This window comes from Oryx dammah, unplaced genomic scaffold, assembly GCF_014754425.2.
Source record: "Oryx dammah isolate SB20612 unplaced genomic scaffold, SCBI_Odam_1.1 HiC_scaffold_1, whole genome shotgun sequence".
Taxonomy (NCBI): Eukaryota; Metazoa; Chordata; class Mammalia; order Artiodactyla; family Bovidae; genus Oryx; species Oryx dammah.
The window spans coordinates 62,214,529-62,239,330 of record NW_024070185.1 but is presented as its reverse complement, the minus strand read 5'-3'; the positions used below and the strand labels follow the sequence as shown (position 1 = coordinate 62,239,330).

The following is a 24,802-nucleotide window of genomic DNA, read 5'->3' as shown; positions in this document are numbered from 1 at the left end:
TACAGTTTCCATCCTCCACCTGACCAAGACCTTTCCTATCCCTGCCCCTTCTTCCTTGTGACTGACCCTGGGGGGGTGCCTACTTTTCACCCTCAGAAGTGGGGCTTTATCATGGGCCTTAAAAGGCAACATCCAGAATACAGTTCTTTGATGAGATATCTTCAGTGGGATCTGTGCTGCAGACAAACAAATTTACAAGGAAATCTTTAGCACAGTAAATTTGTTATTGGTAGTGTGTGGATGTAGCAATTTTGAAACTATTTTGTGTCTGTTATAGAATTGAGAAAATGGGTGAATATCTTGATGTAGCTAGAAACCAGGGATCTCACTGTGGGAGAATAAAAATGCAAATATGGAATGGGGGAGAGTAAGCAAGAAGCAGTGGTATTGGGTTTTATTTATACCTATAGATAGATGATGAAGAGATAGCTAGAGTGATGGTGGGTGGATGGATGGATAGACAGATAAAAGGGTGTAGAAGTAATGATAGCCCAGGAACAGTGAGCACATCAAGTATCCAGATATGTTTCTAAATACTATTCTCTGCTCAAAAGAACCAGAACTCCTCAGGAAAATGGCTGATTCCAAGACTAGAGCAAGGAGAATACAAGGAGAGCCTGGAACATCTTGTGCCTAGAAGTAGGAACATGCTCCCAAAAAACTATGAGGACATGTTGAAAAACCACAGGAAGCAGAAGGAAGGGGTTTCCTACTGGCCAAATATGGAAAATTTCAAAGCAAATGGATTATATGACACTGAATCTAAAAAGATCGTAAGTCTATACTGATATACATGAATGAGTGGCAGGAAAGGAAATATCTTATTAACAGTATATTGCCAAGTACTTAAATGGAATGATAGAAAATCACCATTTTGCAGCCACCAAAGTAATATGACTCAAAATAGGAATCATGAATGGAAGCTGCAACCACTGAGTTAATGTTTGTGGGGGAACAGGGTACTCACACAGTCTCAAAGTATCTCCCACAGATTATTTATTAATTACAAGAGGGAAATAGGTACCTCTGGAGAGATCTGGTAGACATCATCTTAACCAAATGATCACAAACATCACCAATAATGGGACAAGGTGTCATAAAGTGACCCTGATGTGAAACACCAAGTAGATGAGAACATCACTTACCTAGGATTCCTGCCAAGAATGTATAACCAGAATTTGGTCATGAAAGCACATTCAGACAAACCCAAATGGAAGAACATTCTACAGAATAACCTGGAATCTTCAGAAATGCCAATGACACGAAAGACTGACATGGGCTGAGGTCTCTTTTATATTGAAGTATAGTTTATTTACGGTGCTGTGCCAGTCTCTGCTGTACAGTGAAGTGACTCAGTTATATGCATACTTTTTAAATGTTCTTTCCCATTATGGTTTATCCAAGGAGATTGGAATATAGTTCTCTGTGCTATACAACAGGACCTTGTTGTTTATCCATTCTAAATTTAATAGTTTGCATCTCCCAGCCCCAAACTCCCCGTCCATCCCTCTCCCCCTTACCCTCCTCCTTGGCAACCGTGTGTCTGGTCTCCATGTCTGTGTGTCTGTTTTGTAGATACATTCATTTGTGCCATATTTCAGATCCCACATGTAAGTGATATCATACGGTATTTGTCTCTTTCTGCCTTATTTCACCAAGAATGATAATTTCTAGTTGCATCCATGTTGCTGCATTATTTCCTTCTTTTTTATGAGTAGTATTCCACTGTATATATGTATCTTCTTTATCCAATTATCCATCATTGGACATTTAGGTTGTTTCCATGTCTTGGCTATTGTAAATAGTGCTGCTGTGAATATAAGAGTGCATGTATCTTTTTGAATGCTCAGGAATGGGACTGTTGGATCATACAGTAATGCTATTTTTAATTTTCTGAGGGACCACCATACCGTTTTCCATAGTGGCTGCACCAATTCACATTCCCACCAACAGTGTAGGAGGGTTCCCATTTCCCTGCACTCTCTCCAGCATTTATTTGTAGACTTTTTAATGATAGTCATACTGATCAGTATAAGGTGGTACTGCACTGTAGTTCTGATTTGCATTTCTCTAATAATCAGTGATGTTGAGCATCTTTTCGTGTGCCTGTTGGCCATCTATATCTCTTCTTTGGAGAAATGTCTATTAAGGTCTTCTACCAATTTTTTGATTCGGTTTGGAGGTTTTTCGTTGTTTTTGAATCATATGTATGAACTGTTTATATATTTTGGATATTAAGCCCTTGTTGGTAGCCTCATTTGCAGATATTTTTGCCCATTCCACAGACTGTTTTGGGTTTTTGTTGTTGCTTCTTTGGGTATTGGCCTGCACCACAGGGCATGCAGGATCTTGACCAAGGATCAAACCTGTGCATCCTGCAGTGAAGTGCAGAGTCTTAACCACTGGATCTCCACAGAATTTCCTGGCTTTTTTTTTTTTTTAATAGCTTCTTTGGCTGTGCAAAAGATTTTAAGCTTAACTAGGTCTTGCTTATTTTTGTTTTCATTTCTACTGCCTTGAGAGACTAAGAAAGCGTTGATATAATTTATGTCAGAGAATGATTTGCCTATGCTCGCTTCGAGTTTTATGGTGTCATATCTTACGTTTAAGTCTTAAGCCATTTTGGTTTTTTTGTGTGCATGGTGTGAGGGTGTGTTCTAACTTGATTGTTTTACATACAGCTAACCTTCCAGCACCACTGCTGAATATACTGTCTTTTCCTATATTTTTGCCTCCTTTGTCAAAGATTAATGGATTGTAGTTGTATGTGGGTTTATTTTTAGGCTTCCTGAGGTCTTGAGATTGAAGGAGAAAGGGCTAGTTCCAAGGCTGACTACAGACACAATAAGTAAATGTAACACATGGTCCTTGACTGGGTCCTAAAAGGACATTACTGGACCAATCAGCAAAATTAAAAAATAGGTAGTATACTAGATAATATACTGTATCAATATTACATTTCCTGAATTTGGTAGGTATCTGTGGTTATATAAGAGAATCTTTTTGTTCTTAGGAAATACATGCTATTTAGGGATGAAGAAGGGCCATGATGTCTGAAACTTAACTCTCAAATGGCTCACTAAAAATATATGTACGGTTTATATTTTTTCATTCTCTGGTTGTATTTTTCTCCTCTTACCACCATCTGGCTGATTCTCTCCTGGAGTTTCTCAGTTCACTTTGCTCAGAGAAGGACGCTTGGGTTGAATCCTCTCTACCACCGCTGTGAGGCAGAGCACTGTGCACTAGCAAAGTGCATAGGTCTCTGACAAGCCTCTGGACTGGCTGCCTGAGTTCAGGGGTCTACCCCTTGTAAAATCAGCTCTGGCCCAGAGTGTGTCATGTGGTACATAATATGGCTGCTACCACTGCTTCCTCCATGGAGGTGGTGGCAAGAGGATCTCCTTCAAGGGGTTTGGCAGGCCCCATGCTTGGTCTAGCCACCAGACACTATATTTCCAACTACCCAAATTAATTCCAGAGAAACCTGTAGCCTCCTGCCCTGACTCTGTGCCTCATTCTTGCTTTCACTCTTTTAACACATGTTATGGATGGATGCCTGCTCTGGGCCAGGTCTTATGCTATGTACTATGGGCTCAGAAGTGACCCAGTCCCTACTCTCTTCGCTCTGATTCAAGTCAGAAAGGCATAAAAAACTCAGATAACTGAAGTTTAGAGCTAATCACAATCAACAAACAGAAAGCAGTCAATGCTGGTTGAGGGCTGAGCCCCATGGAACACAAGAGATGGGGTTCAAAAGGCCTCCTGGATGGTAGTACTGGCTGTGGCTCATGGGACGGAAATGGGCTACGAAACAGGGACCTACCTGTTACGAGGGTGTCCAGTGCCATCCCTGAGTTTGTTTTCTCTTCACACAGCCGGACCCAGCAGGACGGGACATCTCCATCCGGCCTCTCCTGGAGCACTGTGAGAACACTCACATGACCATCTGGCTTGGCATCGTCTATGCCTATAAGGGGCTTCTCATGGTAGGTGCAGAGCTACAGGCATAGTAGGGGAGATGTTTCTCTGGCAGAGGTCCCTCTCCTAGGGGTCTCCATCAACATAGAAGTAAACAGAACCCCCAGGACTAAGCACTTGCTCTTTGCCACTCTCAGTGCCCAGCACGTACCATTTCAATCCCACAGCAACCATATAAGATACGTACAAATAATATCCCCATTTCACTGATGAAGACGTTGAGGCTTGGTTTGCCCAAGGTCACTGAGCTGTTAAGTGGCAGAATAACCCCCAAACCTGTGAGTGTGCCTCCCAGCTGTCACTGTCCTGCTCCTTGACAGCAGTCTGTTGACATCCAATGCATGTTCATATCCTGTGGGAGGTGGGTGGAATCATCTCCATTTGCAGATGCAGAAAGTCAGGCTCAGACCTGTTCAAGGGTTTGCTGGCGGCCACCTGGTAACCTCCAAATCCAATACTCTTTCCACTCCATTGATCTGTTATACAAAGATCACATACCAAGCCCACCTCACACGACTGTCAAATTTTAAGGTTGGGAAGGACTTGAAAGGGCAGTTCCACCGAACCGTATCCTGGGTTGACCCTTGAATCTTCTCTCCATATCCTGTGCAAAACTCACCTGCACTTAAATACCTTCAGGGTCAGGACACTGGCTACTGCACCCTCAGATCCTTCCACAGCAAAGTTAAGCCACCGTCTGCCTCTGTGGCAGAGAGGAGGTACCCAGACACCCATCCAGGCCTGCTACACATTGCCAAAAGAACCCAGGCAGGTCTGTGGACTTGCCCGGCCTCTGCTTCCTCCCCTCTAGGATGCAGATAGCCATACCCAGCTGTAGGACTGAAGGAACCAGAATGAAGCAGGCGTTCAGCAGTGTGGCTTCCTTCTCTCTCTCAGTATCTGCTTCCTGGGCTTCTGGTTCCCATTCTGATTGGAATTAAAAATAACAACTAAACGGTCTGTGAGATAACACACCTAGAGGAGAGGAAAACAACTATGGTTGTAAAAATACAAATTACAAAATAATTATTAACTTATAATGGATATACCAGCTTATGAAATGCCTTCACATCCATCCTCTCAATTCATCCGGATAGAAGCCCTGTGAGATAGTGTAGGCCCTTGGGATGATGTTAACTGGTTCATACAGCTGTTGGATGCCCAAACTTCTTCAGTGATAAAGCCAGAGGGAGAGGAAGCCTTTGTAGGCTGGCCTCCTGGAGGGGCTGGACCCCAGCCGAGGCCCCTGCACCATTCAACAGCTGTGGTCAGCTCTCCCGCCCACACCAGCGTCAGCGTTCTGCCCAGCACCCCATCTGCACTTTCTCTGCAACCTGCCCTCCCCTCAGACAACCCTCAGAGGGGAGGCTAAACCCTCGGCCATTTCTCCTTTCTGTTCACTGTTCTAGTTGTTCGGTTGTTTCTTAGCTTGGGAGACCTGAAACATCAGCATCCCCGTGCTCAATGAAAGCAAGTACATTGGGATGAGCGTACTTCAGAGCACATCCTACTACAGATCACATTTGACTTCTATCCTGTTCATTTCTGTTGGAAATGTACTGGTCAGGAATAGAGCTTTAAGTGAGGGCTTCCCTGGTGGCTCAAATGGTAAAGAATCTGCCTGCAATGCAGGAGACTTGGGTTCGATCCCTGGATTGGGAAGATCTCCTGGAGAAGGGAATGGCAACCCACCCCAGAATTCTGGCCTGGAGAATCCCATGGACAAAGGAGGCTGGAAGGCTACAGCCCATGGGGTCACAGAGAGTCAGACACAACTCTAGTGACTAACACTTTCACTTTTCAGAACTGCAAGTGACAGAGAACTCACAATAATAGTGGTTTAAGAATAGATAATTTCCCTCTCAGGTAAGCAAAAGGGCTGGTGTGGAGGCTCCTAGAATCTGAGCCCTTTGGATCTTGTCTCCCTCACCTTCATATAGCTTCCACATCATGGTCTAAGATGACTTTATGGTCTAAGATGACTGCTCAAGCTCCTGCCATCACATTCCACTCCATCTACTAAGAAGGGGGAAGAGGAACAGCTTTCTCCTCTGAAGACACTTCCCAGAGCGTATACACACCACTTCTACCTACATGGCACTGTCTTGAACCCCGTCGTATGCCATACCTAGCTTCAAGGACAGCCAGGAAATGGAGTCTCACTACTGTGGGTGGCTAGGTGCACTGGAGGATAATAGAAGTCCTAGACACATGAGTTCTGCCTGGTTTAACAGAAGAAAGACTAGCCTGAATGTCTGGAGACACAGTCCACTTTGTCACCACACTGCTCTGTGGCCTGGGGCAAGTCCCATCCTCCTTTCTGGGCCTTCCAGCTCTCTGTAAAGGGCGGGGATGTGGTTGAGACCATGTCTGAAATTCCTTCCCACTGTGGCCTCCTGCGAATCTGTGTGTAAACCAGTGGTGGAAGTAAAAGGAGAACAGACAGTGTAACACCCCACTCTGCATTTCCTAGGCAGGACTCAACCCAGGGCCACAGGTGGGGACAGACTGGGAGATCCAGAAGGCCTGGCCAGCAGCAATCCCACTGGTCCTCACTGCAGCGGAGGCAGGAGTAACAGAAAAACCCTCAGCTCAGTAGCTTCTCAGAGCAGGAGTGCATGCCGCCACTTGCTAACAACCATCTCCCCTCTCTGTTCACTGTTCCAGTTGTTCGGTTGTTTCTTAGCTTGGGAGACCCGAAACGTCAGCATCCCCGCGCTCAACGACAGCAAGTACATCGGGATGAGCGTCTACAACGTGGGGATCATGTGCATCATCGGGGCGGCTGTCTCCTTCCTGACCCGGGACCAGCCAAACGTGCAGTTCTGCATCGTGGCCCTGGTCATCATCTTCTGCAGCACCATCACCCTCTGCCTGGTGTTCGTGCCGAAGGTACAGGGCGGCCGCCGCCAAGCCCCGCCCTCGCCACCCTGGCATCTGGCCTCTGGCTCCGCCACAAGGGGATTGCTATGCTTCTTCCACTTTCTGAAAGTTTTATGCACTTAAAAAAAAAAAAATAATAATGACCACAATTCACATCACAGAAAGTTTGGAAAATGCAGAAAAGCAAAACCAGATTTTTCAGAAATCTTACATAGTCCTGCTGCCCTAAAATAATCACTGTCAATATTATGGTCTGGTTTTTTTTTACTGTTAGTATTTCTGATTAACAGTCTTTTTTTTAAAATGATTTACACAGTGATGCTTTTTCAGATATAACTACAATTATCGTACACTTTGTAGTTTGCCTTTTTAACTTCTGCCCTTTGTACTGACCCACAGTTTATAATCATAATTGAGGGCAGTTACTGTAATTTACTCATCCACTTGATCCTTTATTGGTATTACAGTTTCTTCCAGATTTTTATATTATAAATGAACTTTTTTTCCTACATAATACATTTTCCAACTGAACTAAACTGAACTGAATTATAACCTTAAGGTGGAGTCACAGAAGTAGTACTAGTGGATCAAAAGGAGTAACAATTTTTAATAACCTATATTTTTCATTCATGTGAAGGGCTGACCTGAGAGATATTTTCCAAACATTATCCTATCCAGCAGTGGGCAGGTGAACCCAAGGCTTTGACCCCTGCACTAGGCTGATCTGTGCAGAGGGAAACCTGACCTTCAAGAATAAGAGGAGCAGGAAACAGAAACAGTTGAGAAGCCACTGACCCAAGTTGGGGGGCATCTGCCTTAGAAAAGGGGGAGAGAGACCACGAGGGTCCCACAGGTCCTACGGCCTCCTGGGCAAGGGAGTGTCAGCTATGTTCTAGAACACCTCTGGCATACACTCCTTCCTTTAGCTGTCAACAGCTTCCCAGGCTCCAGGTTAACACCACAGCTTCTTTGCCTGCACTCTGACTTCCCCTCCACCCTGTAGAAGATGCCAGGTGATTCTAAGCCCAGCTCTTATCGGGTCACTCTGCTTTTTCACCCTCCATAGCTCTTCACTGCGTTCCTGGCTCCAGGATCGAGTCCCCAACATGGGACTGCCTTCCAGGACCATCGGATCTCCTTGTCTCTCCCAAAGAACTCTGTCCACCATACAGCTGCCCTTCTCTGTCAGCACCCTGAGCCCCAGGCCTCCCTGTGTTTGCCTTTGCCATTCCTTCTCCCTAGACTTCCTTTATCCTCACCATCCTTCCATAGACCCTCCACGGATCCGAGCCGAGGCCCAGAGCAGCATGGTGAGCACTCTGGCCTGGTGAAGATCCCTTCTCCGTCCCTGCTCCTTGCCTCTGAACCACAAGATCCTGGTGCACAGAGGCTGTGGCCATGGTTCTAACAAGCACAAGCTTGCGCACTGTCTTCACAGCTGTTGCCTACAACTGTTTTATTTTCTGTGTGGAGTAAGGCCTAAGGCGGAATGAGGCTCAGTTGGAGTGAGGCTAAGGGGCATTGGGTAGGTTCTGCAGGATGCCTGGGACTCTCATGGAATCAGGGTCAGGAGACCAGACATCTAGGAGCAAGGAAAAAACCCAAGACTTAGCAAGAGGAAGGGCCTGCCCAAGGGCACACACAAAAGGACAGAGAAAGCCTGAGCCTGCGCTCCAGACTCCCAGACTCTGTGGTTCCCAGGGTCCCATGTTGCCCCCAGCACAGGACCCCTGGAAGCAGCTGGATGGACATGGGGGAAGTATGGACCCCAGAGTCCTCTTTTCAGCCCTCCAGCCCTCCTTTGTCTTTTCAGCTCATCACTCTGAGAACAAACCCAGACGCAGCAACTCAGAACAGACGATTCCAGTTCACTCAGAATCAGAAGAAAGAAGATTCTAAAACCTCCACCTCAGTCACCAGCGTGAACCAAGCAAGCACATCCCGCCTAGAGGGCCTGCAGTCAGAAAACCATCGCCTGCGAATGAAGATCACAGAGGTACCTCCCACAGGGCTGGTCATCAGGGCCCCGTCCTCCCACTTGAGCCCTTCTGCCTTGTGCAGGAACTCTCCGGGCTGCCACTTCCCACCACATCCCCTCAGAGCATCGCCACATCGTGATGGTGCAGCCCCATCTCCTGTCACTATGGCTGCAACAAAAACTAGGGGAACATAAACTAGACAGAATCTGACAGGAGTTTATTGCCCACCTGGCCCAGGCTATGGGGTCCAGCGATGCCCAATTCAAGACGTTCTCTGACAGGAGTTCTTAGAGATTTGTGAGCCCCCAGATTATAGCAATGGGTTGGGAAAACTCAGTTTCCTACTTGGGGCCAGGGCAGGAGCTCTCACTCAGCTGGAGCCTGTGTCTTCTAGCTGGACAAAGACTTGGAAGAGGTCACCATGCAGCTGCAGGACACACCAGAAAAGACCACCTACATTAAACAGAACCACTACCAAGAGCTCAACGACATCCTCAACCTGGGGAACTTCACCGAGAGCACAGGTAGGAGGAGGCGGGACCTAGGTATGAGATATTTTACAGATGAAGACCCTGAGGCTGAGAGGGGCAGTGCAGGGCAGGTCTGAAGTCCCACAAGCCAAGCTGGAGTGTCTGAAACCCATGACTTCTGAGCACAGTTCAGTGTGTGGACTCCCACCTGGGGATCCCCCTATGCACAGTGCTTCTGTTCCTCAGGCCCCTAGGCTTCAGCTCCACGTGTCCACAGCATGGCCAGTATTCCCAGTGTTCTGACTGGGGGCACACTGTTCTTAGTGAGTAATGTACTCATACTTCTCCCAACGTTACAGTTTCAAACACACCTCATCAATGTACAGGAAAGGGATAGTCTATAAGATGACATGATGCTCAATCCCACCAACCACTTGAAGAAAAACAGTCCATTTTTTGCCTACATTTAGGCAAAATTTTTTAAAAGATCACGAGTGTTGCTAAGAGCAATCAGAAATGGACATTTTCCTGCAATGTTTTGGAAGTTGGTCTGGCACTCTCTAAAGGTCAGGTGTTAAGCTCATTCACTAGCGATTCCCCTAGCAAGAGGCTGCCACTTGGAAACAGTCGTACATGGTCAAAGGTGTAGACACACAGAAAAGACCACCTACATTAAACAGAACCACTACCAAGAGCTCAACGACACCCTCAACCTGGGGAACTTCACCGAGAGCACAGTGCTATCATAATACTACCTGTAGGCAAGAAAAGCTGGAATTAACTTACCTGTTTGTCATTTGGGGTGGTTTTATTGATTATGATACAGCCCAAACAAGGCACATGATACAGCTGCTAAAAAGTGAGGTGTATCTATTTGTGCAGGGCCTCCCAGGGGGCTCAGTGGTAAAGAATCTGCCTGCCAATGCAGGAGATGTGGGTTTGAACCTTGGGTGAGGAAGACCCCCTAGAAAAGGAAATGGCAACCCACTCCAGTATTCTTGCCTGGAGAACCCCATGGACAGAGGGGCCTGGCAGCCTATATAGTCCATGGTGTTGCAGAGTCAGATATGACTCAGTAACCAAACAACAAAAATCTGTTTGTGTAGATATGGAATGATCTCTAAGAAAAGTTCAGTGAAGACCAGAATTAAGATATACACAAATGCACACACATGTATGTATATGTGTTTGTATGAGTGCATTTTTTAAACAAGATTTGGTAGAACAAACACCAGATTGTTAACAGTATCCACCTGTGTGAAAGGGACAGTATGTGAGGAGAGTGGGTGAGAAAATTAATTTCATTTTATATACTTCTCTATTCTTTGCATCCTGTCAGCATATAGTCATTAATTTTATAAAATCAGTTTAAGTCAATGAAAAATCTTTAGTTTCTTTTTTATTATATAAGTAATTTATTTTATTTTATAAACAATATTATAAAATTCTTATATATTGAGGATCGATTGTTAAAAGTTTAGACTGAGATAAGTAACAAGGAAATTGGGCACTTCAAATTAGTGGAGAAAAATGAATTATTCAATACATTTCATTGGGATAAATGGGTAGCCACCTGGAAAAGAATAAAGTTAGATCCTTACCTCACAACTTACCTAAAAATAAATTCCAGATGGATAGAAGATTTAAATATAAGAAAGTGACACCATGAATGTAGCAGAAGAAACCATAGGAGAGTTTCTTTTGTAATCTCAGCAGGGGAAGGGGAATCTTTTCAGTTTGATATAAAACAGAGAAACCACAAAAGAAAAGGCTGACCAGAACACTGGACAGTACTTCAGCATTAGGCAAGGGGGCCATTCTAAACAGAGAAATAATCACCAACACAACACCCAGAACTGAACAGTGTGGTACTTCAGAGACCACAATAAGCATACTTATACCATGAGAACTAAAACAAGAAGGCAGAGCCTTGTTCAACCTCAACTGGGACAGTGACTCAGATTTTTGATGCTCTGTGTGTGCTATCAAATGACAGTGAAAGCATCATGGGTATTCAACTCTGGGGTTACAGATAGATGTCAGCAGGTTCACAAATACAGAATCCGTGAATGAAGAGGATTGACTATGTTCACGTGGATGCAAAATGACATACATATAAGGTTGCGCCCTGCAGCAGAAAAAGAAAACACCCAAGCTCTTTTCCAAACCAAATGAATCCAGATCTCTCAGGTCAAGATCATGTTTTTCTATTTCTTTAGTTCTTTCCAGGTGGCTCTGAAGTACAAAGAAGGTTGAGAGCATCATGTTTTGTAGCTACACAGTATTTCTTTGGAGGCCCCATTTGTACATATTAGTAAATAACAAATCCATTATTACTGCACAAATTTGGGTTAGTTACAACTTTCTGATATTGTAAAGGATGGTGATTTAAACATCTTGTATATATCGTCAACAGATTGTTAACTATTCCTTTGGGATAGTTTCTCAAAGTGGAAATTCTGAGTAAAAGAAACATACTTTTTAAAGTGTTTGATACTTATTGACAGTACCTCCCAGAAAGATGATGACCATTTATACTCCCACCAACAGTTCACTATTATTATTCTTTTCAGTCTGTGGCAATCTTGGATTTCTTTTCTCTTTGTCATTACACCCCTAACACACTCAAGAAGAGAACCTTCATATTAAAACCTCTCATTACTAAGTTATGTTACCTACATTGGTCAACTTGATTCCCTTTTTTCTTATAGAAAGGGAGGTCCCAGGGCACACCATCCACCTCTCCAGCATGCCGCGTCCATCCCTGGATGGGAGCTTCTAGGCTCCCTGTCTTGGGCTCAAGAGAGCAGCTCAGGGGAGATGGGCTCTTCTGCATTCTCCCTTCTTGGACAGTATCCTAAAAATGGATACATTGTTGATTTTTTTTTAATTAATAGAATTATTGCAATATTGTTGTTCTGCTTTCAGATGGGGGAAAGGCCATTTTAAAAAATCACCTCGATCAAACTCCCCAGCTACAGTGGAACACAACAGAGCCCTCTCGAACATGCAAAGATCCTATAGAAGATATAAACTCCCCAGAACAGTAAGTACCTTCTCCTTTGGAATTATTGCCAGAGTACTGCACAAGAGTTTACAATTGGCACCATGTTTTCACATGCATTACTTTATTTGAACTCTGTGGTAATTTCATGATACAGATCAAATTACAATGCTTATTTTACAGATAAGAAGACTAATACTCAAAGAAGCGAGGTGACTTGCCAAAGCTTACCAGTTGCCAAATGCAAGGGATAGGGTTTGAACTTGGGTCTGTCCAACGTCAAATCCCATGTTCTCTTCCTTTGTTGGGCTTCCCAGATGGCTCAGCAGGAGACTGCACCTGCAGTGCAGAAGACCCAGGTTTAATCCCTGGGTCAGGAAGACCCCCTGGAGAAGGAAATGGCAACCCACTCCAGTATACTTGCCTGGAGAATCCCATGGACAGAGGAGCCTGGCCAGGCTACAGTTCATGGGGTCGCAAAGAGTGGGACATAACTGAACCAACTGAGCAGGCACACAGCCTTTGTTACATGTAAAATGAATACATTTACTTAACACTAATTTACTGAAACCTATATGTATCAAGCACAGAAGTGAAGAAAACAAATAAAAATCCTTCCCTTCATGGAGTTTACCTTCTATCTGGCAAGACAATAACTTAACAAAAAAGTAAACCCCTGTATGTAAATGATAGGTGCTTTGGAGAAAAATTAAGAGAGTATAATTTTACACAGGGAAGTCAGAGCAGCCTCAGTGAGACTGTGACATCTAAGCAAAGCCCTGGACATCTCTGGCAGCTTTGTCCCCACTGGTAATTTTTAGTTCTTCCCAGTTTACAGCAGATTAGAAGCAGCAATTAGAAATGTCAACCCTGAAACTTGTTCCATAGGAAGTGACAACACGGGGGGAGGAGCCAGCACAAGGAGCCCATTCACCAACTGCAGTGTCATTTGGGGCCATGTAGTCACAGAGTTAAGAGCCTCTCGACCCACTTAGCTCCAAGGCCTTGAAGCTGACAGATCCAGTATAATCACTGATGGTTACATGGCATTCATCAGTGATCTACCTATGGGTTCCGTGCACTAGAGTGCAAGCACCTTGAAGGTAAGGTGTAAGTCCTTCTGATGCCCCTTGGATTGAACACAGCTTCCAGTACTAAATTAATGAAAAAGCAAACAGGATCCTAGCAGACAGCAAAGCGCGTAGCTCCGACAGCAACACACAGATCCCATGCTGCTCAGGATGCTCAGGCACAACACCCTTTCCCAGGTCAGGTTCATTCTCCAGCTCCCCACTTTCCTGGACTCTTGCCAACACTGATGACATTATACAAGTTCAACGTGAATTTCAAAATGAGGTCTCCAACACACTAATCTCTCATGAGCACTTAGGAGGCACCATTCTGGCCAGCAGCTCCTTAGGGAGCGGGGGTAGCCCTGCCTCTGGCTCCATGCATCTCAGAATCCCACCAACACCCTGCCTACACACCAGGTGCCCCTGTGAGTTGATTTACCACCCCATAAAGCACTGTCTTTCAACAGAAGAAGCCCCACCTTCCCCGGTTCTAGTTGTTTCTGTACCCAGAAGAGCAGGTTCTCTGTACCCTTTCCTCATCTTTATCATGGGAATAGCAGTACTTCTTTTGCCTAGTGGCTTCTGTGAAGGTCTAGGGATTTTCCCACCTGAGCGGCCTGTGGGACACAAGGACGCCTAAGAGTTCAGGGAATGCAGCTTCCCAGATGCAGTGGAGCGCTGCACAAGACACAGCAGAGCAGGGCATCAGTGGCCCGTGCACATCCCCCAAAGCAGGCTTCACAACAGCTGAGGCGACGCTGCCTGCTGGCCACGAGGACTAACGAGAAGACAGGCAGAAGGGTAGGCAGTGAGCAGGGAGTCTCCACTCCTCCTCTGTCAGCCTGCTTACCCAGCCCCAGGTTTTTTGTTTTTGTTTTTGACTGCATTTCTTGGAATTTGCCAAGGGTTCTGGGGGCTCAGAGGAGGAAAGAGCTCATTTTCTGGGGGAAAGGGGAGGAGGGTAGTACAAAACAGATGACATTTAAACTGGACCTTAGAGGGAAAGCAGAGGAAGAGCTTTCTAGGCTGGGGAAACAGCATGTGCAGAGGCTTGGGAGACTGACCATAAGCAGGGTTTTAGGGGAAACTAGCCACAAGAGGGTAAAATTTTTGGTGGGAGCAGGTAGAAGATTCACCTGGAGAACCTGGCAAGAAGCAGATCTTGGGGAGCCCTGAATGCCCCATTCCAGTGTTGGAAAGAGTACACTAGTCACCAAAGAAGCCACAAGACCAGGAAGGAACCTTTTGGAATTGGCCAGCATCAGGGACGCCAATGAGCAAGGACAGAGCAGCTGAGAAGCCTTTCAGGGATGGAACCCAAAGCCAAGTCCATTTGCAGACTTGCAAGAGTAGAGAACTGTCTGTGTTTGCAGCAAACCCCTGTTCAAAGGGCAAAGTCTTGTTCTTAGGAAGCACTGGAAGCTCAAGAAGCCTGCCTCCTCCCTGCTTACTGTCACCGTGGTTATTGCTGGGCAGCAGTTGGCACAGGTAGGCCTGCATTAAACACCTGCCAGATAGGTAAGTGGCTGGCTGACAGGAAGGCCAGAGCCTGTACTGAGAGAGCACTGCACTCCTAGCATCAGCCTCTTGGCCCAAGCGAGCCCAGGGCCCCCTGGTGAGCACAGCCAGCCAGCGCCCAATAACACTCCTCCCTTCTTTCTCTCCCTGCCGCAGCATCCAGCGCCGGCTGTCCCTCCAGCTCCCCATCCTCCACCACGCCTACCTCCCGTCCATTGGAGGCGTGGACGCCAGCTGTGTCAGCCCCTGCGTCAGCCCCACCGCCAGCCCCCGTCACAGACACGTGCCACCCTCCTTCCGAGTTATGGTCTCGGGCCTGTGAGGGTGGGAGGCCTGGGGCCGGGGCCTCCCCCAGGACAGAACCACACAGAGCAGAAGCTGCTGCAGGAGCACTGTCAGCTCTGGCTGTGGAGAAGCTGGCACCACGGCTGGCCTTGTGGGACTGCTCAGATGGCACGCGGTATACAAGATGGGGGCACTTGGCACCTGACCTCGCGCCTTATTTGTGAAGTTTTTATTCTTTCACAAAGAAGAGAAATGAAAATGACCTCTTCCTTCATGTCTGCAAAGGAAGAGGAGCTAGGATATTTGAAACTTTGCAAAAAAGAAAAAATCCTAGACAAGGAGAAAGTCGCTAGAACTCCAGCTAGAAGTCACGGAGTGGCCCTGAGCAGCCTTGAGAAGAGGCGAAGGCTTCTGGAGAAAACGCCTCTGCCTCTCTACACACGCCACTGGCTGTGGCCCCCCAGGCCAGCCCTTCTCCCCTCTGGGGAAGGAGGCAGGCAGGGCAGCCAGGCCTCCAGCGGCCAGTCCAGCCAACCCCAGCCTTCCTGGCACAGGGAGTCTTGCGGGAAGGGGGGCCGGGCACAGCTCTGCAGGCCGAGGGCTGGGGTACCGGAGTAGGCTGACTCACACATTAACACAATAACACCCATTCCGGGACCGTGGGGATTTAGGGCACGTCACTGCAGACACGCTCTGCAGCATTCACCCACAGTCAGCCATGTCTTTGTGTTCCTATCAGGTGCTCCCCATAATAAGGGGAGCACCTGAGCTAATCACAGAATGTCTGTTCCCAGCAAACACGATAAAGAAAGATTGTGCACTTTAACCTCTCTCATCAGGGCCCAAGGGCTGGCTGGGGTTTTGTTTTGTTTTTTTCCACTGACTTTGTTTCTGACCAAAGTGAATCAGGGGCATCTGCTAGAGAACATCCCTGTAGTCACCGGAGTGTTGTTAGCTGAGCGCTTCCCTTCCCTTCCAGAAGGTGGCCTTCATCTGGACAAGCTGGTGGGCTCTGCCCTTGTTGGGGGGGTTGGGGGGGTGATCAATCAGCATACTGATTCTCATTCATAAGATCACTCTTCCCTTTTAAAGGAACCCCAAAGAGCACTGGCCTGGGAGTGAGACAGACCTGGGTTCAGGCCCTTGCTCCACTGCTAACTCCTTCCATGACCTTGGGCAGGTCTCTTGTGTCTCTCTGAGCCTGTTTCCCCTCACAAACAAACTGGGGTTGAAATAACACCCGTCCTGCCTACCTCACAGGGTCACTCTGAGGATCAAAACTTGATCTTGTCCAGAAAAGCTTCCTACTGATCAGTGAAGCGGCCCTGACCCGTGAGGTATCAGGATGACCATGACCTTCAGCCCTCAGGACAGTCAGGGCTGCGGCCCAGAGAAGCACCCAGCACAGCCCTCTGCCAAGATCCACCCAGCTGGAGAGGGGCTCCCGATGACTTTTGTGACATTCCTAGACAGGTTCATTCTCTGCTAAAGAAAGGCCTGAATGACAACGTCCGGGACGTCTGCACAACTGAGCAGTCGCTCAACTCCCTAAAGAAACCTAATGGCAGCTTCAACAGGCAGGCAATAATCTCCTCCCAGACCACTGAAGTCAGGAATACAGCGCTGTCACCACCAGGCTTTGACGAAAGGGCCCATGGGAATCTCAACCATCGCCAACATTTCAAAACACCCTATTTCACGTAGCATAGCATTCCCCTCCCCTCCCCCAAAGAGAGGTTATGGAGGAACGTAGCTTTTAGGGGGAAAAAATATGTTAACACATCACAGGTCAAGTTGAAGTCGCTGTCTGTTTAGGCACTAAAAATCGGTGTTGTCACTCACTGTGTATTACAGTATTTACTTGCTTTCTTGATTTCACCAAACCAGATTTAATTTAAAGGATCACATTTAATTTTTCAAGGGGAAAGAGACAATTCATTGTACATAATGTATACACACACACACACACACACAAAATACCTGTAGAAATATTAATCCAGCATAGCAGGAAAAAAAAACAAAAGTATCGGACAGTCAGAGGTGAGTGTGTGCATCTGTGACCTGTTGTGACTCCTGAGCGTGCACAGTCTTCTAGATTAACCCACACAGTACATTCTCTGTCTTAATGATACTGTAGGTTCACCTGATTTTTTTTCAATTTCCCCACAAATAACAAGACCCACAGAAGTGACTCTAGCTATTTAACGGTTCTGTTCTTTTATATGCAGCAAACACACCATACATTTCCTAAGAGGCTTCAGCCTGAAGGTGTTTTCCAATGAACGTTAGTGCACAAATGCTTTAAATTAGACTGGAACTGCCAGAATCAAATGTAAATGAGGAGTTTCTCGTACCCCTATTGCATGGTATCAATTTTTAATAAATTGTTGCAAATTTGTTTTTATGAATAAAAGGAAAAAAACTGTCTTTAATGCCTACTCTTCCCCAAATGCAGGTCAGATCAGGCCATATCCTTCTGCTCAGAAACCCAGGGGCTAACTCTCGAGTCTGTCCAGCATGTCCCTTCCTTCAGACGCTGCCTCTGCAGACAGGAGCAGAGCAGCCCTACTGCCTTCTGGTGATAGGTCCTGGGGAGGGAACCTGACCTCAGCTGGGCCAGTAAGTCTCTTTCCAAGGCAGAGAAGTTACCCACAGAAGAGAAAAATGAAGCCAGCATAGAGAGAAACAGGATCAAGAGATGTGTCTTGATGGTGGTGTCCAAGCACCAGGTCAGCTGTTTCTGAAGGACAGCAGACCCCTGGTGCTCAGACTGTCAGTTCTCTCAATGAATCACTCTTCTGCCTAGGTTAGTTCAAGTTCAGTTCCCAGCAGTTGCAACCAAAAGGTTCCTGACCAGTTTAGAAGCCTCACTGCCTCCCTGGCCCTGACTCCCTCTCCAGGCCATGACAGCCTGTGGAGATTTGGTCTCAAGCTCCTTCCAGACACATTACCCACCTCCCCCTGGACCCTACAGACTGTCCGCACTTCCTTCACCACACTGGCCCTCAGTCTACAGATCCATCTCAAGTCCACTCCATCCTTCAAGGTCTCATCCTAAGTGCCCCCTTAGTTCCCTCAACCAGAAATGTTCTCTTCTGCTGTCCCTCTCCCACCACACTGGGTACAGGATCATGCTGGCCCTTCCTCTCCATCACAGACCACGAGTTCCACAAGTATGGGAGGTACGTCTACTTCTTCCATGTCCCCCAGCATCAAGCTTTCTCATTGGCTCAGAACAGTCCCTGACGAGGCTCCTGCAGAGCTGAATGTTGTGGCTGAGACATGTCCATATCAGTTTCCAGGTCTGGAAGACTAAGCAAGGCCAATGTGGCCAAAGCAGGCCAGGGAGGCCTGAAGCCATGTGACTGGGTGAGAGTCCCCAAAATGGGGGGCTGGACCCACAGACTTCACTAGAAGGCTGGATCCAGGCTGGAGTTTCCTAGTGCACAAGATCCTCAGTAGTGAGCCTAAGGATCAGGTCTCCTGAATCCTGGCCACCTTCTACACAGGCCTCCTCTGCAACACAGGATGGTCAAGGGTGGGGAACAGGTCCAACAAGGTTATCTAAGGTCACTGAATGAGTCATGGTGAAGGCAGGGACAGAACCAGAATCCTGCTTAATCCACCTTCTCTACCTGATCTAGACTCACAGAAATTAGGAGCTAAGAAGAACCTTAGGGGTTAGCTTGTCCAGCCCCTCACTTCACACATGGGCTAAGCTGAGGACCAATGACAGGAGCCAAGGTTAAGCAGACAGTCCTGAGAGGGCAGGCATGGAGCCTGGATTTTCTCACTTTGAGATCCAGCTTCTTCCTCACACTTGACCCAGAACAACCACAGCAGGGAGAACACTGCTCCACCACCTCAGGTTATTGAGAAGTCTTCCTATTTCCCCACTAAATACAGAATCAACTGAAGAAAACTTTAGCCTTTCCTCCTAACACTTCTGAAAATTCTCACGGGACTGAAGAAAATGTTCATCACCATCATCAGTAGAGTTCTTCATGCCTTGCTTGGCCTTGGGCAGCAGCTCTGTGGTAACTGAAGTATAAAGGAAAGGACCCAAGAATGGTGGGCACCTCATTCTTTCATTTAGAGGTCTCTTCCCTGGTGGCTCAGATGGTAAAGTATCTGCCTGCAATGCGGGAGACCCGGGTTCTATCCCTGGGTTGGGAAGATCTCCTGGAGAAAGAAATGGCAACCCACTCCAGTATTCTTGCCTGGAGAATCCCATGGACAGAGAAGCCTGGTAGGCTACAGTCCATGGGGTCGCAAAGAGTCGGACACGACTGAGTGACTTCACTTTCTTTCACTTTGAATTTCTTTGGTTATGACTAGCTTGTTTTTGAGGTAAAACTAAAATAAAGACTATTTCCGAGCCTCAAAGAGAAGCATTCCAGAGTTGAAGCACTTTGAGAAAATGCTGGTTGGTAGTCTCCTTACCCTGTGCTGTGGAGACCACCCTGGGATGATATGCTCTGAAGGAAGGTGGGAAAGGTTATCTAGAAAACACTGAACCTGGGGCACCAGCCAGAGCCCTGACCTTCCAGACTGTTCTCCATGCTCAGCAGTCTCCTCTCTAGAAGAATCCTCATGGGATCTGACTCCAGCGGCTCAGAGGCCAAGGACAGGGAGAGGAGGTGGTGCTGGGTTTAAAAAAAGAAAATGCACCAGTAGTCACTGGCTGCTCTGCCTGTCCAGCCCATTCCTGCCCCTCCCCTGGCAACACAGCTCTGTTTGTTATGGGAGGAGAGGGACCTATGGGAGGGACCCTGGAGGAACCATCCTTGCTCCCTTCCCTGGACACAGAAAGAAAGTGAAAGTCACTCAGTTGTGTCCCAACTCTTTGTGACCCCATGACTATACAGTCCATGGAATTCTTTAGGCCAGAATACTGGAGTGGGTAGCCTTTCCCTTCTCCAGAGGATCTTCCCAACCCAGGGATCAAACCCAGGTCTCCCACATTGCAGGCAGATTCTTTACCAGCTGAGCCACAAGGGAAGGCCAATTCCGTGGACACAGAGATTGGCTTAAAGATGTGCTCATTACTTAAGCCCAGCCAATCAGAGCCCTTCCAGGGTTTCAGCCAGAGTTTAGTCTCAAATCTTGCCTTACAACTGGAGAGAAATGAAAAAAGAGAAACTGGGCTCTGACATCATCTGGGCTCAAGGATCAGCAATCCCTGAAGACATACTTGCCTTTGAGGCTCTCCGTTGTCTGAAACTTTGAGAATTCTGCCCCCACTCTTTTCCCTTAGCTATGAGGAGACATTAGGAGAATATATCCATTCCCATACCCACCACTAAGCAAGGAGGGCAGGTAAGGGGAGAGGGGGCCTTAGAAGCCTAAGGAAGCTAAGGAAGACCCAGTGTGGGTCAGGCTGTGTAGCCCCAGGAAGGATGTCCTCTGCCTATGCCCCATCTCCCCGACTGGTTACATCTTACTTGGTCCTGAGCAGCAGGGTGTCTGAGGTTCTGGGCATTAATGATTAACACAGTCTCTTGAAGAGAAAATTAGTCCCTACCCAACCTGTACCCCATGCCCTAAACCCCTGCCAAGTCCCATAGCCTCAGTCACAACTGGTCTAAACTCTTACAGGCCTGGGTGGGTCCTGCCTGGACATGACTATTCACCATCTGGTTCCTCCAGGTCCCAATTCCAAGGGCTCCAAACCCCCAGAGGGCATCTACTAAGCCCCTGCTTTTTGTCAGGGCCTGTGCTGGGAACATGGGAGCAGCAGTGAACAGGACACAGGTCTCACAGAGTAACGGGGGAGCAGGTGCATAAAGAAGAAACAAAGACAGCACGTAATAAGCTCAAAGTGGGGAGCTCAGAATGGGCAGCCAGAGGATGCTTCCTGGGGGGTGTAACCTCCCTACAGGTCTGCCTTCCTGGGCATGTGATGGTATAGTTGCTTCCGAGAGTCCAATACTTAGCTTAATGTTCTGCTGTCATTTTGAAACTCTTAATAACTTTTGAACAAGAGGCCCAACATTTTCATTTTGCACTGAGTCCCACACACTGTGTAGCCAGTTCTACACCTAGACCTGAAGATGAGAAAGAGCTAGCCAGCAAAAGAGAGAAGGGAGAGTGGGGATGCTGTGGGAACTGGTCGTCCTACTCTTGCAGAATGCACACACTGACTGGGGCTGCTGGGGCTGCCCCTGACGCTCCCCGTTTAGGCCGACTGGGTTATCCTATGTTAATCATCTACACTGGAATCCGTGTGGCCTCCAATGCTGGAAGGTTCAGACAGCATTCATCCTATCTATGTACAATGACATGGGTCACAGACGAAAATCTTCAGATCTGGGTGTAGATTTCTACTCCCCAACTCATCTGGCTAAGTAGCTTTGGATAATTCACTCAACCTCTCTGAGCTTCTGGTTCCACATCTGTAAAATGGGCATATCTCATCCAAGGGCTCATGTAGGTGAAAGTGCTTTGTAAGCACTAAGCTGATATTTGTTTTATTCCCAGACAAGAGGAATGTAAAGTGAAGAGCTTCAATCAGTGCATGGTGCAGCCCACAATCTAACTCCCTAACAACAGAATGCATCTTGGGAAGGACACTCATTGTTAGGGAGACTCTCTTGACAACAGGTGGGGGAGAAAAGTGAGATTCTGAAGACAAGGCTAAAATAGAGACAGGGGAACAGTTCTATTTGAAAGGACTAGAAATTCAGGAGTAGACGGAAAGAGAAAGGTGAGAGAGGAAGAGGGCAGAGTGACCAAAAGATCTGGAAGAACAGAAGCATTAAACATTTGATGCCAAGTCATTTTATTCAGTCACTAAGTCATACCCGACTCTTTGGTCACCCCATGGACTGCAGAATGCCAGGCTCCCCTGTCCTTCATTTGCTATAAAATAAAATCTCCTCTACCCTTCCCTACACTCTCTCCCACAAAATACCCCTAAACCTTCGGTAAAGTTTACTATACAAGTAGAAGTCTTGGGGGTTTTATTGGAAATGAAAGAAAGGGACAAATTCTACATCTGGATGGAAGTCAAAGTAGGGATAAAAGAAGATGCAGAGGGGAAAATAATCTCCCTGCACAAGTAGAAACAGGGAGCCAGAGGTTAGCATAAGTACAAGGTCTGTGGAAATCCACACAAGTACCAGAAAGGCACTGGCCTTTTCCAAGTCAGGTATGGTAGGGATGGGAAGTTTGGATTAATCCCCTCTAGATCTCACAAGGCAGTGTAACCCCTGCTGACATCCAGGTTACATAAGTAACAGGGAACATTTTATCCCTTAGAGCCATCTCAAAGATCCTGACTGCAAAGGCAGAAATACTAGAAAGTAGCTCAGTCAGTAAAGAATCTGCCTGCAGTGCAAGAGACCCAGGTTCGATCCCTGGGTTGGGAAGATCCCCTAGAGAAGGAAATGCCAACCCACTCCAGTATCCTTGCCTGGAAAATCTCATAGACAGAGGAGCCTGGTGGGCTGTAGTCCACGGGGTCGCAAAGAGTCAGGCGCGACGGAGCGACTAACACAACACTAACACAGCCAGTAACACTGTGGTCAACTGGGTCACAAAATCAGGTCCACACACAAAGCTCCGGTGGGGGTTAAAACTGGAGCCTGCAGACTGGTGGTGGTGAAGAGCTGTCAGTTCGGCAGGCTTTGATTTTGAGCTCATTCTCAAGTCTCTGCTCTGGTCCACCACACCCTAACTGGAGAATTAGAGCCCTCCACCTTCCCTGGTGGCTCAGAGGTTAAAGCGTCTGCCCCCAATGCGGGAGACCCGGGTTTGATCCCTGGGTCTGGAAGATCCCCTGGAGAAGGAAATGGCAATCCACTCCAGTATTCTTGCCTGGAGAATCCCATGGATGGAGAAGCCTAGTAGGTTACAGCCCATGGGTCGCAAAGAGTCGGACACGACTGAGCAACTTCACCTCACCAAGAGGAAAAACATTTGCTTTCCCTCCATCTGAATTCCAATGCAAAAGACCTAGGGTAGTACTTGAAACCACAGGGATACCTTTTTAAATACATTAGGTAACTTGCTTTATTATACAGCGAGTTACCTAAATATGTTCAAACTAGATGTAAACTCATGCTTATATCTTCCATATAAAAGCCAAATAGACTTATGACTTAAATGCACAGAAAATGACAAGACCAATAAAAACATCTTAACAACACAGATTTAAAGGAATAAATGAGGTTTTGCTGAAAAATAAGTTGCAGCTCTTAACACAAGCACAGTTTACCAACTGTTCCCAGGCATGTCTCTTTGAGTTCAGCCTGCCTGGTGTGATGACTCAATTATCACACTGCTTTTCTTTATTTAAACTACTGTGAAAACTTCATTTATTCAGCACACTGTAATATCACTTGGCCTTCACTCAACTCTAACACATCACTTCTCTATTAAATCCACCTTTGTTTTTTTCTCATGAGCTACTGACAATCATGGGGCCATCCAGATAATACACATAAATCAAATGGTGATTGAGTGCTGATGCTCATTAAGCACTAGGCGAAGGGCTTTGCAAGCATAATCTCACCTAGATCTCACGGGGACCCCAGAGTAGGAACAATTATTGCCACACTTTTGCAGCTAAAGGCACTCAGGCACAGGGTGTGAGTGCTGCCCTGTATTACACAGCTGGGATGGAGAGAGGAAATTTGAACACATCAGTCCAATGCCGGAATACACCCTCTTTATACTTTTTAAATAGCCTCGGGGCTTCCCTGGTGGCTCAGACGGTAAAGAATCCACCTGCAATGCAGGAGAGTTGGGTTCAATCCCTGGGTTGGGAAGATCCCCTGGGAAAGGGTATGGCAACCCACTCCAGTCTTCTTGCCTGAAGAATCCCCATGGACAGAAGAGCCTGGCAGGCCACAGTCCATGGAGTCGCAAAGAGTCAGGACATGACTGAAGCAACTGAGCACAGCACAACAAATAACCTCAACAGAATTAGCTGGATTCAGATGACCCAGAATATACCTATTTAATTTGTTTTAGATGATCTTAAAATGAAAACACAGGTAAATCTATTTGTGGTTACCTCCCACAAGAAGCCTGGCGTAATCTCACCCACCAGGGGGCAGACACCAGAAGCAAGAAGACGTACAATCCTGCACTTTGCAGAAAGGAGTCCACAAATACAGAAAGTCGAACAAAATTAGATAACAGAGAAATATGTTCCAAACAAAGGAACAAGAGAAAACCCCAGAAGAATAAGTGAAGTGAAGATAGGCAATCTGCCTGAAAAAGAATTCAGAACAATGATGATCCAAGATCTCAGAAAAAGAATGGAGGTACAAAAAGAAGATACAAAAAGTGTTTAGCAAAGAGCTAGAAGATTTCAAGAACAAACAGACATGAACAATAACTGAAATGAAAAACACACTAGAAGGAATCAATAGCAAAATAAATGGGGCAGAACAAGTAAGTAACCTGGGAAACAGATTGATGGAAATCACTGCTGTGGAACAGAATAAAGAAAACAGAATGACAAGAAATGAGGTTGGTCTCAGAAACCTCTGGGACAACATTAAATGCATCAATATTCACATTATAGGGGTCTCAGAAGGAGAAGAAAGAAAGGACCTGAGAAAATATTTGAAGAGATTTTAAAAATGTGAAAAACTCACT

General features: G+C 46.6%; 1 protein-coding gene and 2 long non-coding RNA genes across 3 annotated transcripts in view; 1 reads left to right on the top strand and 2 right to left on the bottom strand.

The window, feature by feature from the left end:
* Positions 1 to 5,632, bottom strand: part of LOC120862706 — a 58,725-nt gene extending 53,093 nt beyond the window's left edge. Inside the window, exon 1 of the long non-coding RNA XR_005720827.1 lies at positions 3,827 to 5,632. This is a non-coding gene — a long non-coding RNA (uncharacterized LOC120862706). The remainder of the gene's footprint in view (positions 1 to 3,826) is intronic.
* GABBR2 (gamma-aminobutyric acid type B receptor subunit 2) overlaps positions 1 to 17,620 on the top strand; it is a 371,768-nt gene extending 354,148 nt beyond the window's left edge. The window contains exons 14-19 of the mRNA XM_040238757.1: positions 3,879 to 3,989; positions 6,649 to 6,873; positions 8,678 to 8,860; positions 9,238 to 9,367; positions 12,242 to 12,359; positions 15,065 to 17,620. Of these exons, the coding sequence (XP_040094691.1) occupies positions 3,879 to 3,989; positions 6,649 to 6,873; positions 8,678 to 8,860; positions 9,238 to 9,367; positions 12,242 to 12,359; positions 15,065 to 15,230 (933 nt within the window). The 3' untranslated portion in view covers positions 15,231 to 17,620. The remainder of the gene's footprint in view (positions 1 to 3,878; positions 3,990 to 6,648; positions 6,874 to 8,677; positions 8,861 to 9,237; positions 9,368 to 12,241; positions 12,360 to 15,064) is intronic.
* LOC120862714 overlaps positions 10,247 to 24,802 on the bottom strand; it is a 30,620-nt gene continuing 16,064 nt past the window's right edge. Inside the window, exons 2-4 of the long non-coding RNA XR_005720833.1 lie at positions 12,549 to 12,656; positions 11,333 to 11,441; positions 10,247 to 10,277 (exon numbers count right to left, since the gene is read on the bottom strand). This is a non-coding gene — a long non-coding RNA (uncharacterized LOC120862714). The remainder of the gene's footprint in view (positions 10,278 to 11,332; positions 11,442 to 12,548; positions 12,657 to 24,802) is intronic.